Source organism: Thamnophis elegans, chromosome 5, assembly GCF_009769535.1.
Source record: "Thamnophis elegans isolate rThaEle1 chromosome 5, rThaEle1.pri, whole genome shotgun sequence".
Classification (NCBI taxonomy): Eukaryota; Metazoa; Chordata; class Lepidosauria; order Squamata; family Colubridae; genus Thamnophis; species Thamnophis elegans.
In genome coordinates this window covers 66223848-66238625 of record NC_045545.1, presented here as the reverse complement: position 1 = coordinate 66238625, position 14778 = coordinate 66223848, and the positions used below count along the sequence as shown (strand labels likewise).

At 35.5% G+C, this 14778-nt stretch overlaps 1 protein-coding gene across 1 annotated transcript in view; it reads right to left on the bottom strand.

Annotated features, from left to right (window-relative positions):
* MYH7B (myosin heavy chain 7B) overlaps nt 1-14448 on the bottom strand; it is a 47550-nt gene extending 33102 nt beyond the window's left edge. Inside the window, exons 1-6 of the mRNA XM_032218596.1 lie at nt 14314-14448; nt 12366-12469; nt 6864-7007; nt 4972-5128; nt 3717-3744; nt 428-524 (exon numbers count right to left, since the gene is read on the bottom strand). Of these exons, the coding sequence (XP_032074487.1) occupies nt 428-524; nt 3717-3744; nt 4972-5128; nt 6864-7007; nt 12366-12469; nt 14314-14410 (627 nt within the window). The 5' untranslated portion in view covers nt 14411-14448. The remainder of the gene's footprint in view (nt 1-427; nt 525-3716; nt 3745-4971; nt 5129-6863; nt 7008-12365; nt 12470-14313) is intronic.
* Between the last annotated feature and the right edge of the window lie 330 nt (nt 14449-14778).

Here is a 14778-nt window from a genome sequence, read left to right as displayed (position 1 = left end):
GAAAAAAGGAAAAGAAAAAAGAAATGCAAGATGAAGAAGAAACAGAATAAGGAAGGATACAAGATGAAAAAGAATAAAAAGGAACAAGAGAGATAATCGGGAGAGGGAACTCACAAAAAGCAAGGCTTAAAAGAAAGAGTTACAAGACTGCTTTGGGGAACATGCCCTCCTTTTTTGAAAATAAAAGTAAGGGAGGGAAGGGAAACACACTGGTCATTTTTTTAAAAAATCCTTGAAGCAACCACTGCCTCATCAACTTTTTCATGAAAATTTCCCCAAAAGCAATTTTTTCAAGCCTTGCTCGTTTCAAAACAAAAGAAAAGGCCATGTCCAACACACTGCCAAACATAAAAGAAGTCCAAAATGAAACAAAAGAAAAATGAACAAAAGAAAAGAGAAAAACATTTTTTGCAAATAAAGGCCTTACTCCTTTCTTGCCCGGAGAGTCACCCAGGGCTGCGACAATGGCAAAGTATTGAATGACTCGCTTGGTGTTTACAGTCTTACCAGCACCAGATTCTCCGCTTAGAGTAATAGAAATACACAGATGAAGAGCATGAAGCAATTATCCAAAAAAGTTCCCATACTTCCACAATCAGCCTGTCAACTCCCAACCACCCAGAAATATACCATAGAGTTCAAAGTGAAGAAAGACGTGCTAGCATATTAGCCATCCCGCTAAATCTTAAATACTATTTATTAATGAATGGATTTTGTGGTACCCAGGACACAGGATGTGTTTATGAGATATTTCAAAAAGTGCCTGGATGAACAAGAACAATGTCACACAGGGAACAGTCTATCTTTTTCTTGCTCCTGAAAATAATGGGATTGGACAGTATGATGCCTCTGTTGCCTTGACCTTTGCTTTGCCTGCAATAAGGATGTGCTGCTTTGAAAAATATGGTTTTAAGTTCAACGGTTGCATCTGACCTTTGTATGGGATGAGAGACACAGGGAAATCTGTTAAAATATAATTTCCTCTCTCCAGATTCCTAAGCAGCATGTTCCTCAACTGATTGGATTTTTTTTCCTATCAGTATTATTTACAATTTAGGGTATCAATATGCTAAGCATAATATTATTTGACCTTTTTCATACAAATTGAACATAACATTAGAAACCAAAGAAACTGCTACTGATTACATCCAAATATTTGTTGTACAACAAAGACTTGGTCTTGAGTTGATTGGTATTTCTGAGAGATACCATTTCAATATATCTGGCAAGTTGGGAAAGATCAAGTTAAATGCATTTATAAGCTTCTACATGTATGTATGCATTCTATATGCATCTGGAACATCTGAAGAGACTACAGCCTTGAAGATTACATGCTCTTAACATTCTGCACTAAGAGATTCTGGAAAAACCGCATCTTCAGAGCTTCTGCAGTACATAGTTCTAGATTAGGGGTGTCAAACTGGTGGGCTGTTGGCCAGATGTGTCACAGACTGGCCACGTCCACCTCCATTTTAGTGAAGGGGGGGAAGTGGCAATACGTAACATGATGAAAACATGATGCTGTGAGTTTGATACCCCTGTTCTAGATAAACTCTGCATTGGAACCTATTTATTAGCAAGAGGAAACAAGGTGGCATCATTTATATGAGTCTTCCCTTTCTCATCCCCATCCCTTCCCAGGAACTGTTGACTAAATGGACAAGATTGACTCAGCCTGTATTTTAGCATTCTTCCAGAAAGTAAAAGTTAGGATACAAACTGTTTAATCATCCATTGGTGTTAAAATAGAAGGAAGTGCAGAAGTTCATAAGATTCCACTTCCTTTGCTGTTCTACACAAAACGACTTCACACTTTTCACATATAGAAAATTATTTTAATTGCTTTCAGGAATGAAAAGTAAAACTGTAAGAGTTTCTTTATATTTCAAGAGGTAACTATGAAACGTTAGTTCAGCCACACGTAAAACTAACTTCTCCAAAGAAAGGAATTCAAGCTCAGCAGGATATTAAATCTTTTTTTTCATTTAGGCTGGGATCGTCTTCCATGCTATCAATAAAGTTCAATGGCACTGGCCTGGCATTGATTTCATGCCTAAAGTTAGCTGTCCTTCCATTGTAATCCCAGCACACAAAGAGCTATACTAAGGTGGGGGTAGGAGTGAGGTCTCTGCAGGCCTAGAGCCAAACATCTCAAGCTTTCAGCCCCTGCTTTACCTAATTAGGCCATGGCCAAGGCTAGAAGCTTGGGGAGGGGGAGGAGCAGATTAAGCTTTTTATAGCATCATCATGGCTACTTCAGTTAATACTTCTTCCCTTTCTTTCTTTTTACAAATAGGGCTTAGCCTAATTTCTCCCAGGACCCCCCTTTCTCATAACTTATTGTATTTTTTTTTATTTAGTTTGTCAAATATGTACGAGATAACAGGTATAAGTATAAACATAGACATGAACACAGGAAATGGGTACAAATAAATGGGGACAATAGGACAGGGACGGTAGACACGCTGGTGTGCTTATGCATGCCCCCTTACAGACCTCTTAGGAAAGGAGTGAGGTCCACACTAGACAGTTTAAGCTTAAAGTTATGGGGGTTTGAGGATGTAACAACAGTTGGATAGTGCAGTCCTGGCATTGACCATTCTGTTGCTGAAGTCATATTTTCTGCAATTGAGTTTGGAGCGGTTTACCTTGAGTTTGTTATCTATTATTTGCCCATGTATTATTGCAGTTGATGCTGAAGTAGTCTTTGACAGGTAGGATGTTGTAGCAGATAATTTTGTGTACTATGCTTAGGACAGAACACTGCCCACTTTTCTTTCTCCAGCTTTGATTTCTTATTCTTTCCATTTTATGCTACTAGTCTCATAGACTTTCTGTACCCATACTCCGATCTCTTAAAATGACATTCTCCTATCTACAAATTGTGGTCATTCATAGTCTACTTGTAGCTTATTATACAATTATTTTTATTAATCCCTTTCATAAATGTCCACTGATACTTAATCTCTTCAGCTATTTCCTCTGTAAGTTTGATCTGGTATCTAACATTAGTTTTGATTTTTAACTTCTTGTTCATGTATGAAAGGCCAATGTGCACACATCCAAGGCATATCTAGTACTCCATTATTGCAAGGTATTTTATCATGGTTGATGAAAGCAACAGGTGAGATATGGCCATTGAACTAGGTCTATTTAATGAGGGGGGGAAGTTGTGTGGACTTGCTCTAGTTCAGATTCCCCAATAGTGTACTTTCTAATCAACCACCACAATGCTTCTGGCAGTATGTCCAAGTGGAATATGAAGAATGAAATAATATAAATGGAATTTTATTGGCTTAATTGGGGTTTTCACAGAAAATGCTTTCCCAGAATACCTAAATGACCTGGTGCCCTCAAAACAAATGATGCACACAGGAAGGATGATCAACCATTCACACTGAGTTATTTACTGTCCCACTTTTGGTTGGCTGTATACCCCCTGAGACAATAGTAGCAGCTGTTCACTGACATATAATAGCCAGAAAATCTGAGATAACAAACTGAAAGAGGATAGGGAGTTGCAGGAAGAGATCATTATGTTCCTCAAAGATTGTGCAGCCTGCCCAAACAATTCAGCTTTCCTTTTTCAACAGGATAATATGGTAAACTTGATCTACCTAGAATTGATTCATATAGAAACCACAGGACAAAAAGAACTTAACTCAAAAGCACATACAAATGAGATATCGATTGCACAGATAACAGATAGCACTTACGTGATAAGCATAGACTGATTCTCTCGATCTGTAAGGTAAAAAAAAAAGTAAGGTTCAAGTCATTCTTTTTAGAGTTTGTATCATTAACAATAGCCCATTCATAGTCAAACTGATGTCCTTCTTTTTTAACTTTCTGATTCCAGCTATGAATCTGAGGTTAGACTCATTGTCCTGTCTAATACACTCATTTGTATGGTCATATTTTAATAGCTATTCAGATGGACTCATAAAAAACTGTCCTTATGCAGACTTTTTGTGTTCACCATAGAAATTAAGATGAAGATTTCAACACACACACATACAAGAAAAAGAAAGAGAGACAGAGACAGAGATAGAAGAGAGAGAAAGAGACAGAGAGATAGACAGAGAGACAGAGAGAGACAGAGACGCAGAGACAGAGACAGAGAGATACACACAGGGAGAGATGCACTGAACCTTTGTATCAGGTGCTGTACCTAAAATACAGTATGACCACAATTCAGCCCAAAATTTATGTTGTTAAGTGAGTTATTTGTTACATGAATTTGGACACATTTTACGACCTTCCATGCCACACTTGTTAAGTGAATCATTGCAGTTCCTAAGTTAGTAACACGGTCGTTAAGTGAATCTGGTTTCCCCATTAACTTTGCTTGTTCAGAAGGTCATAAAAGGTGATCACATGACCCTGGGACACTGCAACCATCAAAAATATGAGTCAGTTGCCAAGCATCTAAATATTGATCACATGACCATGGGGATGCTGCAATGGTCGTAAGTGTGAAAAATGTCCATGTCATTTTTTTCAGTGCCGTTGTAACTTTGAATGGTCACTAAATGAACTGTTGTAAGTCGAAGACAACCTGTACTAAACGTGTCAGTAGTATAGGTTGTGATACAGGGAGCCCCAAAATTCAACAGCTAGTTTCGTATTGGCAAGTAATGCAGATTTTCTAAAGTCACAGAAGTAATTGCTGAACTTCACTGCATGCTTTTGCTTTAGATAAATTATTATGCAAGTCTGTGAAACCTCTAAAAACCATTTTCTCTTCTTTCTGAATTTTTCACTTTCAGATAACTAGATCTGCTAGGTACATATGACGAGATGAACAACTCTTTAACAGCAATATTGTGTAAAATTCACAGCTCTCTATATGTTGTTGGTATGCAATCCCCTTCATATTGACTCCAACTGGGAAGTGTGAAGAATAGAACTAAAATCACGTGTTCAGTTCCTTTCCCACAAATTTTTGTAAAAATTGGATTAGACACTTACTGCGCAGCATGTCATTATAGGCATTGTCTGCAATGGCATAGATGTGGGGCGGGACCTCAGACCTCCGTTTGCCCTTATAAGCTGCTACAACAGGAGCTGAATAGACTGGAAGCCATTTATATGGATTTATGGTGACACAGAACAAACCTGAATAGGTCTGAGAAGAAATAAACAGCACAGCTATGAGAAGAGTAAACCAGGCTGACACAAATACCGTAGTACAGTTCATTAACCAAATGCAAGGCTCACACTCCAGTAGAGGGCATATTGCCAACTCTTAAGAGATTTTTATTCTCTCTGTTCCACCTCCTAGTTCAGTTCATCTGTTTCTTCAAATAAACAAAGTGAGAAAATACTATCTATTCTATTCTTTTTATAATCTCCTTTGCTTAAAGAGGGTGCAAAAATGAGGGGGTAGCAATGACAGCAACAAGGAAAAGGTTGGTACTTTCTGGGAAAATGTCCAAAGACAGAAAGTTGCTCAAGAGCCCCCTAAAACTCAGAATCAGCATTAAATCATTTTTTGGCCCTATTGATAAGGATGTACCTGATAAGGATGTATTTTTCGGAGTATAAGACGCACCAAGGTTTTGAAGAGGCAAATTTTTTAAAAGTAGGTAGGTAGATAGAGGGATAGAGAGGGAGAGAAAGAGAGAGAAATACAGTAGGTAGGGAGGGAGAGAGAGAGTAGGTAGGTAGGTAGGTAGGTAGGTAGGTAGGAAAAGGGAGAGAGAGAGAGAGAAATAGAAATAGATACAGATATATAGATATAGATATAGATAGATATAGATATAGATATAGATGTAGATGTAGATGTAGATGTAGATGTAGATGTAGATGTAGATATAGATATAGAGAAATACAGTAGGTAGGGAGGGAGAGAGAGTGTAGGTAGGTAGGGGGAGAGAGAGAGAGAAAGAGAGAGAGAGAGAGAGAGAGAGAGATACAGTAGGTAGTAGGGAGAGAGAGTAGGTAGGTAGGTAGATGTTTCCAGGTGTATTTATCCATGTGCTGGAGAAGGAAATCGCTGACAATCTGCAGCACCTAAGACTTTATTTCTGCTGGCACAGCACTTGATCAATGTAATTCTCATCAATCAGTTAAAGAGCTTTCCAAAAGGGAGAATAAAAAGTTTTTGCACTCTGCAAACCTCCCAAAAGCAGCCCATTTTTTGTGAAAACGGGCCCATTTCCCCCCCCCAAAAAAGCATAAATAGCCTTGGGGGGGGCTTTCCCCCCCCAAAATGAGCAAAAAACAGACCAGTTTTTGTGAAAATGGGCCCAGTTTTTATCAAAAAAATTGCATGTATAGCTTTATGGAGGCTTATAGAATGCTGGGGACTGGGGAGGGGGGCAAATTGAGCAAATAATGGGCTGTTTTTTGAGCAAATTGAGCAAAAAACAGCCCATTTTTTGCTCATTTTCCCTCCCCAGCCCTCAGGAGCTCTCTGAAACAGCCCATTTTTTGCTCATTTTCCCTCCCCAGCCCCCAGGAGCTCTCTGAAAGCCTCCATAAGGGTATGGACAGCCATTTTGGTGAAGGAGCAGGGCTTCGGGAGGCAAAAAATGCTGTATTCAGTGTATAAGATGCATCCAGATTTTCAGCCTCTTTTTTGAGGAAAAAAGGTGTGTCTTATACTCTGAAAATATGGTAATTTAAAGAAGAACAAGTAATGGAAAATATTTCAATTCTAGTGCCATATTTCAAATTCATCTAGGATTTAAATATGTAATATTTTTTTAAAAAATAGTTATTTCTAATGAAATTAAAGTTAACAGTTGGGAGTTTTATAACACACAATCTTACTATTTGTATAATGAATAAATCTAAAACTTGTTTCACACACAGGATTCAATACAGTATAATCAACAGTGTTTATCCTTCTAACTTACATAGATCATCCACTTGGTGTAACGCCTTTTCAGGTTATGCAGCACTGAAGCCTCATTGAGATGAGTTAACATAGCCATATCTTCAATCATGTCAAACTTTGGAGGATTCATAGGTTGAACATCATCTTCTTTAACCACAAGAGTCTAGAGGAATTAAACAAATTGTTTGATGAAACCTATCTTGTTTATGTACGATCCATAAGCTCAAAGATAATCCTTAAAGATCTAGCATGCAGCTGTTAAATCACATAACTTACATGACAATGAGGCTATTAATTGATGAAGTAGGCTCTAATCCACAAACCTATTTATTAAAATATTATAACATTTTGTCATTTATTTCTTATTATGATAAATTTCAGCATTGTCTTTACTATTTCTATTGGGGTTTTTATTGGGTCCTTACACTACCTTGGAAACTTTCAACTAAAGAATAATTCGTCAATGATTCTCAATCCTTACATAGTACTAACAACCTAAATTTTAATAGCTAACAAAACATCAGTTATTAAACAAGAGCAGAAAGTAAGCTAGTTAGAAAATATAACAGCAAATTAGATTTAAAAAAGAACCAAAATGGAACAGTACATAACAGAACAGAATTCTTTATTGGCCAAACATTTCTTATTGTAAATATTATGGAATCTCAGTGTTCAAGGAAAATATCAACATTTCATATTGATATGATATGCTATTACAATAAACGAACAAAGTGGTGGAATTTATGGATCTCAGAAATTCAGCTGAACTTTGTTCATGGAGCAGATTAAAGCAGACTCTACACCATAAGGTAGTGGTTTAAATCTAGCCCTTGTCACAATCCATCTAGAAAAAGAGGAGGACTTGTGATAGTGCTTGCATCATTCTAAGTTTCCTTGGCTCTAGCTGTGGATACCATTGGATACCAGATTCATATCTGTTGTTGCTGGGCACTGTCTAAGATTCCTAAATATCCAGATAAAGTGAGATTGAGTAAAACATACATAAACTAACAAAAATGTTTCCAGGATTCATATATGTTGAAGACTGTATTATGTTAACTCATAATTACACAAAATAGTGTATAAATAGGCTATGCATTTAAAAATATATACACTGTAAGAATTTTTTGATTCTAGAAAGAAATGCAGATAGACTATAATATCTGCAAAAACCCAAAGATTCTGAAATACCCACAACAGCAGAATGGTTAGTGAAGATGATAGAACTAGCAAAGATGGCAAAATTAACATTTGATTAGAGAAAAATCACTAACTACACTATCAAAAAGATCACAAGCTTAATAATATGTTATAATAATATACTAATCTTAACAATTTTTTCTGCTTCTTTTTATTACTTATTCACTATTATTTATTTTCTTTTTTTCTAATATTTGTATTGCTTTTATCTTGTTAAAACTTTCTATCAAATACATAGGCATAACTTTTCAAAATATATTTGCCCAACAGGACAGTTTTTCCACTTGCTTGGAACTTTCAACCACAGTATTATTTTTCCTAGGCCAGACTATAGAAGTGAGGGCAATGCATTGTTTTGTTGTGAGGTGGTGGCTTAAATCTCTCCCCGTGTTAAGGCTTGCTTTGGAAATGGATATGCTTTTGATCCAATGGATTAAATATTGTCTCATTCTGCCAAGGCTACTTTGAGATCCTCTCATTTTTCTTTTTCCACTATAACACTGAGTTTGGGTATCAGAGAAAGAAAGGTTCTGCATATTTCTGCAGACTCTAACAAGGGGGATGTCAGGCTGGGTTTCTGCATGTGAAATGGAATTCAGTCCCTATATTGTTCGCTTGAAATGCTCCTTGCCTGGAAGGCTCTCTGAGGGAGTACCCTCAGGGCAGTGGTAAAATTCTTTTTTTTTTTTACTACTGGTTCTGTGGGCGTGGCTTGGTGGGCGTGGCAGGGGAAGGATACTGCAAAATCCCCATTCCCAGGAGTGGGGAACTCCTGGGGCCAGGCAGAGGTGGTATTTGCCGGTTCTCCGAACTCAAAATTTCCGCTACCCATTCTCCAGAACTTGTCAGAACCTGCTGAATTTCATCCCTGCCTCAGGGGCAATGCACTTTATACATATATAATTTTGTTTGAAGCTTGGTTCTTAAGATTCCTTTTTCAGTGTCATGGGCTTTAATAAAGGTAGGTCCTAAATATTCCTGTGTTTCATTTAATAAAGGCTTGACAAAAAGTTAACAAAAATATATGTTAATTTAAGTATTTGGTCACAAAACATCATCTTGGGAAAATTGGGGTTTCCTTCTTTAAATTTTTCAAGAAAATATTTGTTATTTATCATCATTAATCCAATATGAATTAAAGTACTACTGAGAGCTATATTTCATGAAAGAGAAGAAGCTTTAGCCATTGAATCTTTTCCAAGTCAATATTTCACCCTCTTCTTATAGGAAGCTTGCCTCCTTATAAAGTTAGTTCCATTCAAAGAATTGTTTTATATTAATTTTATATCCCTCAATGCTAGATTGGAAATATTTGAAGGCAGAGTAGTAATTGATGAGGAATCCACTAGCAACCCAATCCTATATCAGTTTACATGGGAGTAACTCCCATTGACTTTCAGGATCAGATTCTTAAAGAACTGAGTAGTCAAACCTTGCCATAGCTCCTGAATTACAGTGCAGTCACTCCCATGATATAATGTGGCTGCTGCCATTGTGGCTTTGTGTGGATAAATATAACCCAAACAAAATAATATTCTGCAGAGTTTCAAACAGGAGGGTTTGGTGATATTTAGATAAACAGCTGAAGTATATAATTCTATAAATCCAAGAACTAGAATAACTATCATATTACATATCTGTGTCTGATTAGAATGAATTGTATTTAAGAAATGTTGCTACTCTTATGAAAAGAAAACAGTCTTGTCAGTAGTAGCTTAACAAGACAGAATGTCTAGTAGTTAAAAACATAGTTAGGAACTCAGATGCACATAGCTAGGGAGAGAGGTTTATACATCTTATATTTATTTACTTGCTTTTAAATAAATGAATAATCTAGCGTTCTTTGATCTGGATGACTTATTAAGATACTAGAAACTAACACGTTAGCAGAACATTTTATTGTTCCTCAGCAGCTTATCAGCTTTGCATCTAGGTCTCCAGTTAAATCCCTGGCATCTCCAGAAAGGGCTATGAAAACACTTTCTGAAATCCTAGAAAGCTTCCGCCACCAAACAGCTTTGTAAGTTTATCTTAAAACTAAAAGAGGATTCAACTTTTACTTTTGACATCTAAATCCCAAAGACCCCTGCTAGATGACCTTCCCTCTTATAGACCTGGGCAACCATTAAGATCAGCAAAGACATTGCTGCATGTGCCTCATATTTCAGAGTAGAAAATACCTTACGCAGGTAGTTATTTCAAAGTATCATTTGTTCATCTAAAATACATAAGGCAGGTAAGAATTGAAACTAAAATATTAAAAGTTCTAAAAGAGCATTTCCTCCATTTAGTCTTACAATGAAGAATATCTGTATGTGGTCCACATCACCTCTCATCTGAAAGACATATTTTACTTCAGAACTCTTTTTTCTCTTATATCCATTTAACCCATTAATTTACTTCATCAATTAAATTTCATACTTATTCATACAAAACATATTTATAAATGTTTCTTCCTTATACATGCTGCAAGCCTGGAGTTAACAATTGTTTAATTATTAATGACTCTCAATCTTTCTTCTTGAGGGAGATTTAATTTCAAACAATTAAGACACCAAAGTAGGAGCAGAGGTTGAGAAGGTAACTCTGAGGCAAAGTTTAGGCCCTGTATTTATATATCTCTGCTATAAGAGAGGAGAAATAGCAGCGGTGTAATCTTCTGAAGTCTTCTACCAGTTCAGTGAGTCTGCTACCGAGCATGGGCTTCGTGCATGCATGCATGCTTTGCGCACATGTGCATCTGAGGTGCTCCCGCGCACCACTAAAAAAGGAACATTTTGAAGCATTCTGAGTCTGCACAGGTAAGTAGAACAGCAAGGGAGGATCCGCTGTGTCACGCGATTTAGATTAGTTAGAAATCAGGAAATCTGACGATTCTAGCTTAATATAAATCATGCATCACAGCTGATTGTCACCCAGCTGATCATCAGAAATATCAGTTTACCCAAACCAGTAGCATTTTTTACTACCGGTTCGGGAATACTGGTCCAAACAGTAGCATTTCACCCCTGAGAAATAGTCATACATTATCATTATCTTTGCTTGCTTATCCATTTGAGAAGCTCTTTTAATTATTAGACAAAAGTTAGAAATAATGAAACTTGAATAATGTTGCTTTAAAAAGAAAAAAATGGAAAATTTTCCAATTAATAATATTCCTATTCTAAGTAAGAGCAGCACTTATACAGAACAAAATATAACATATTTTTATACAAGTATTTTGATGCTAGAAATGCAAATTTAGAAAATATAATTGCTTGTTTTAATATATCATTTATCTGGAATATCTTGTCCCCACCAATGTAAGGTTTGCCCCTACCCTCCTACCTATCTGTAAGGGTCTAATGATGTGACTTTGGCAATTGGCTTGGGGCTCCAGTGGAGGAACAGTGCAATGGAGGTGGTTGGGTAAAAACAAGCAGATCACAATTCTCCCCCAACTCCGCCCCCACCCTCCCCATGTATCTTTGGTTTTAATGTTTGTTTTTAACTTTTGGTTTTTTAGCTTATATGTAACTGTCAGCTTCCCAGAGTTACTTTATGGTAAGATGGGTGGCCAATAAATTTGATAAATAAATAAATAAATTTAGCATGCCAAATACATGCAGCTTAGGTGATAGCTTTTTCCATATAATTAGATAAACCTAACAGAATTGAGAAGAAAGCATAGCATATTGTTTTTCTAGCCTTTCTTGACATTAGAAAAATCAAATTCATTGTAGCAGATGTATGAAAAATACAACATAGTATGCCTGTATAATCTTGCTGTAATTGTTAAAATGAGGGAGTTGTAGTTTCATCCTTTTAATACCTTTTCTTATAGGACTTCTTTTCAAATTTATACATGTGTAGAGGGGATGCGATGGGGGAGGACTTATTTTCAGGGGAGGGCCCAAAAACCCAATTGGGCTTATTATCCAGGGAGGTCTTATTTGGGGGGGGAAAGGGTAGTTGGCTCCTTCGGTGAAATAGAGATCAGCATCATGCCTTAGAATCGGACATGACTAAACTGGGAAAGCTTTACTTTACTTTTAATATTTTGAATAATAGTGCTATACAGGTGAAACATTTCAAATGCACCTTGATCTATTCAATGACAACTCTACATTCCCAATGTAAGAACATCAAATAACAAAGGATACTTTTCCCACTGAATCCTTTTTAAACAAATTCATAATCAGCAAAATCATAATTTTAGACTGTATGCCATGTTTAGATGCATTCTCCTTTTTTCATCTCCTCTGCACAATGTTGAGCAAATGTAACTTTCCTTTTTAGTTTCCTATTTGGCTATTATTTGGTATGTTGGATTTTTTTTTACCTTTTTATCTTTGGTTTCCACTGTGACTTTGCCACCAGAGGATTCTTTAATTTCAATTTCAATAAAAGCCTCCTTCTCATCTGGAATCCAGGCTCTTTTCTTTCCTTTATGAACAGAGAGATAAGAAGAACATAAACAATTTTTAAAAAGGTTGTACAAATAGATATTAGATGATGCAGATACCATACAAAATTATTTTATGATCTAGAAATATTTTGCATAATGTTATTCTTGTTCCTTTAATTCTTCAGTTACTAAATGGAGGAAATGCTGTGATTTGAATATTTATTTATGTTTAATTTATTCCTATTAATTTTGGAATTGATATTTCTGTTATTAATATTATAATTCTGTCTAGAATTAAAATTAATAATTTTTAAAACTTTGGAAATTAAAAGTCGCTGCACATTTTTGAATTACAATATTTTGATTAATCATTGTCTGCTCAAAATATAGATATATTAGATTTTAAAAAAATAATTGCAAAAAATGAAGATTTGGCTATATAATGAAGATTGGGTAAAATATTCAATAATCTTAGGGTCTAATTTTGTAGTAACTTAAGTGTTTAGCATTCTTTCATCTCTATCAGAAAGAAGCGTGTGGCTTTCTATATATAAAATTCTGTATAATACCAGCAATTGAAGTCAATGGTGAGCAATATTAGAATCTAGTCAAGAGGAAAATGTCCTTTAAGGCAATTAAAAGCATGCTCTTTCTGTATTTCTCATCCACCAGCAATATCTGAAAGATCATTTTCCATATTTGACAAAAAGCAAACATGCATTTGCTTGTATAAAAAGTGTATGGGCACTGATTGCAATCCTGAATATATTTAGAGTGCATTAATTCTATTTACTTCAATGGGACTTAAACAGGCTGCATGTATGATTGCAGAGAATTTTGCAAAATGGAAATTTCTAAATAGCCCATTCACCCAATTTCTAATCACAGCTTCAAGAGATGTCCAAAGATAGCAAGCTTTCCTAAAATTTATCCAGGAATATTTATCCATTTCTTTTTTTAAATTTGTATATGATATGTTTCCCTTTAAGAACCAATCAAATGGAAAATTTGGGAATGAACAATAGCATGATTTTCCTCCTTTTCTTATGTATAACTCTTGCTATTTATTGTAATATAAGCCAGCCAGGTCACTTCTTTAAGTGGCAATGCAATAAGGTAACTGCTGTTTCATATGATAATGTCAGGGTAGAAAGGTATATGTAAAGAATCTAGTATTCATCCCTACTATAAATTCTTATCTGTTGGATGTTTAACAACTTCCTTAACAATATATTTTGAGGCTAAACAACTATCGTAAGGGATTCTTTATTTGGATTCCTGTATCATGCATACAAATTGAATTTGAAGGGTCTAATTCTTTGATTATATGTTTCTCAATTTCATGAAATATTTTTAATATTTTAGGAAGCAAGAAATTCCATTTCATACTTCTTGCACTTGCTTAATATATACATTTGAGTTGTCCTGTAGTTGCTGTGATAAATGCAAATCACAGGTACCTATTTCTGAATGGTTGATTATCAATTTGAACTCATGCATGGCAATTATAAACCTGTTTATAAACCATCCTAAATGAATGTTTTCCTAAATATAATTTAAAAGCAAGTAAATGCTAAACCAGACACTTCACAATTCACATAATTATAGCATAGTAACAGACAGATCATCAACATAACATAAAGATGGATTTTACTGCACTTTACTGCACTTTCCATTACAACCAAAATAACTAAGGAAAATAGCTGTTTAAGCAGAATTGTTTCACTGTTAATCTAGTTGCCTCAGTCTCTATGGCTATAATCTGCTTCAATATTTTAAATGGATTTTAAAAAAGATGCAGAATCCTTCTACCCAGGAAGCAATATTAGAAATGGATCGTGGCATTGAAGTCCTTTTGACGCAAAAAAAAAAGTGGTCTTACCATCAAATGCCATAGTCTGATATTTCATCATCTCCTCATAACTTTTCCGGAGGAACTCGCCAGCCTCCCCAAATTCTTCCCTGTCCATCCTACTCATATTGACTATTGGAAGGATAAAGCCTAGTCAGCAGCAAACAGATCAGCCAACTACCCTAGAATATAAAAAAGAAAGAAAGAAAGAAAGAAAGAAAAATATATTTTAGTCAATAAGACAGCCAAACCATATGTATATGTCCTGTAATGGTTCACCAACCTTTTAATTGCTGGATGGTATAAAAGCATGCAAATGTATGTATTCTATAAATTAAAAAATAGTGTTCTAATATTTATACACTGCATCAGATTTATTCCAAATTATAAAACTAATTTTAATTATATAATACATTTTTTCTTCCTATCATTACTCCATGTGCTTTTTAAAACTATATAAAATCAGAAAGCATAGTGAGATTATATTAAATAATG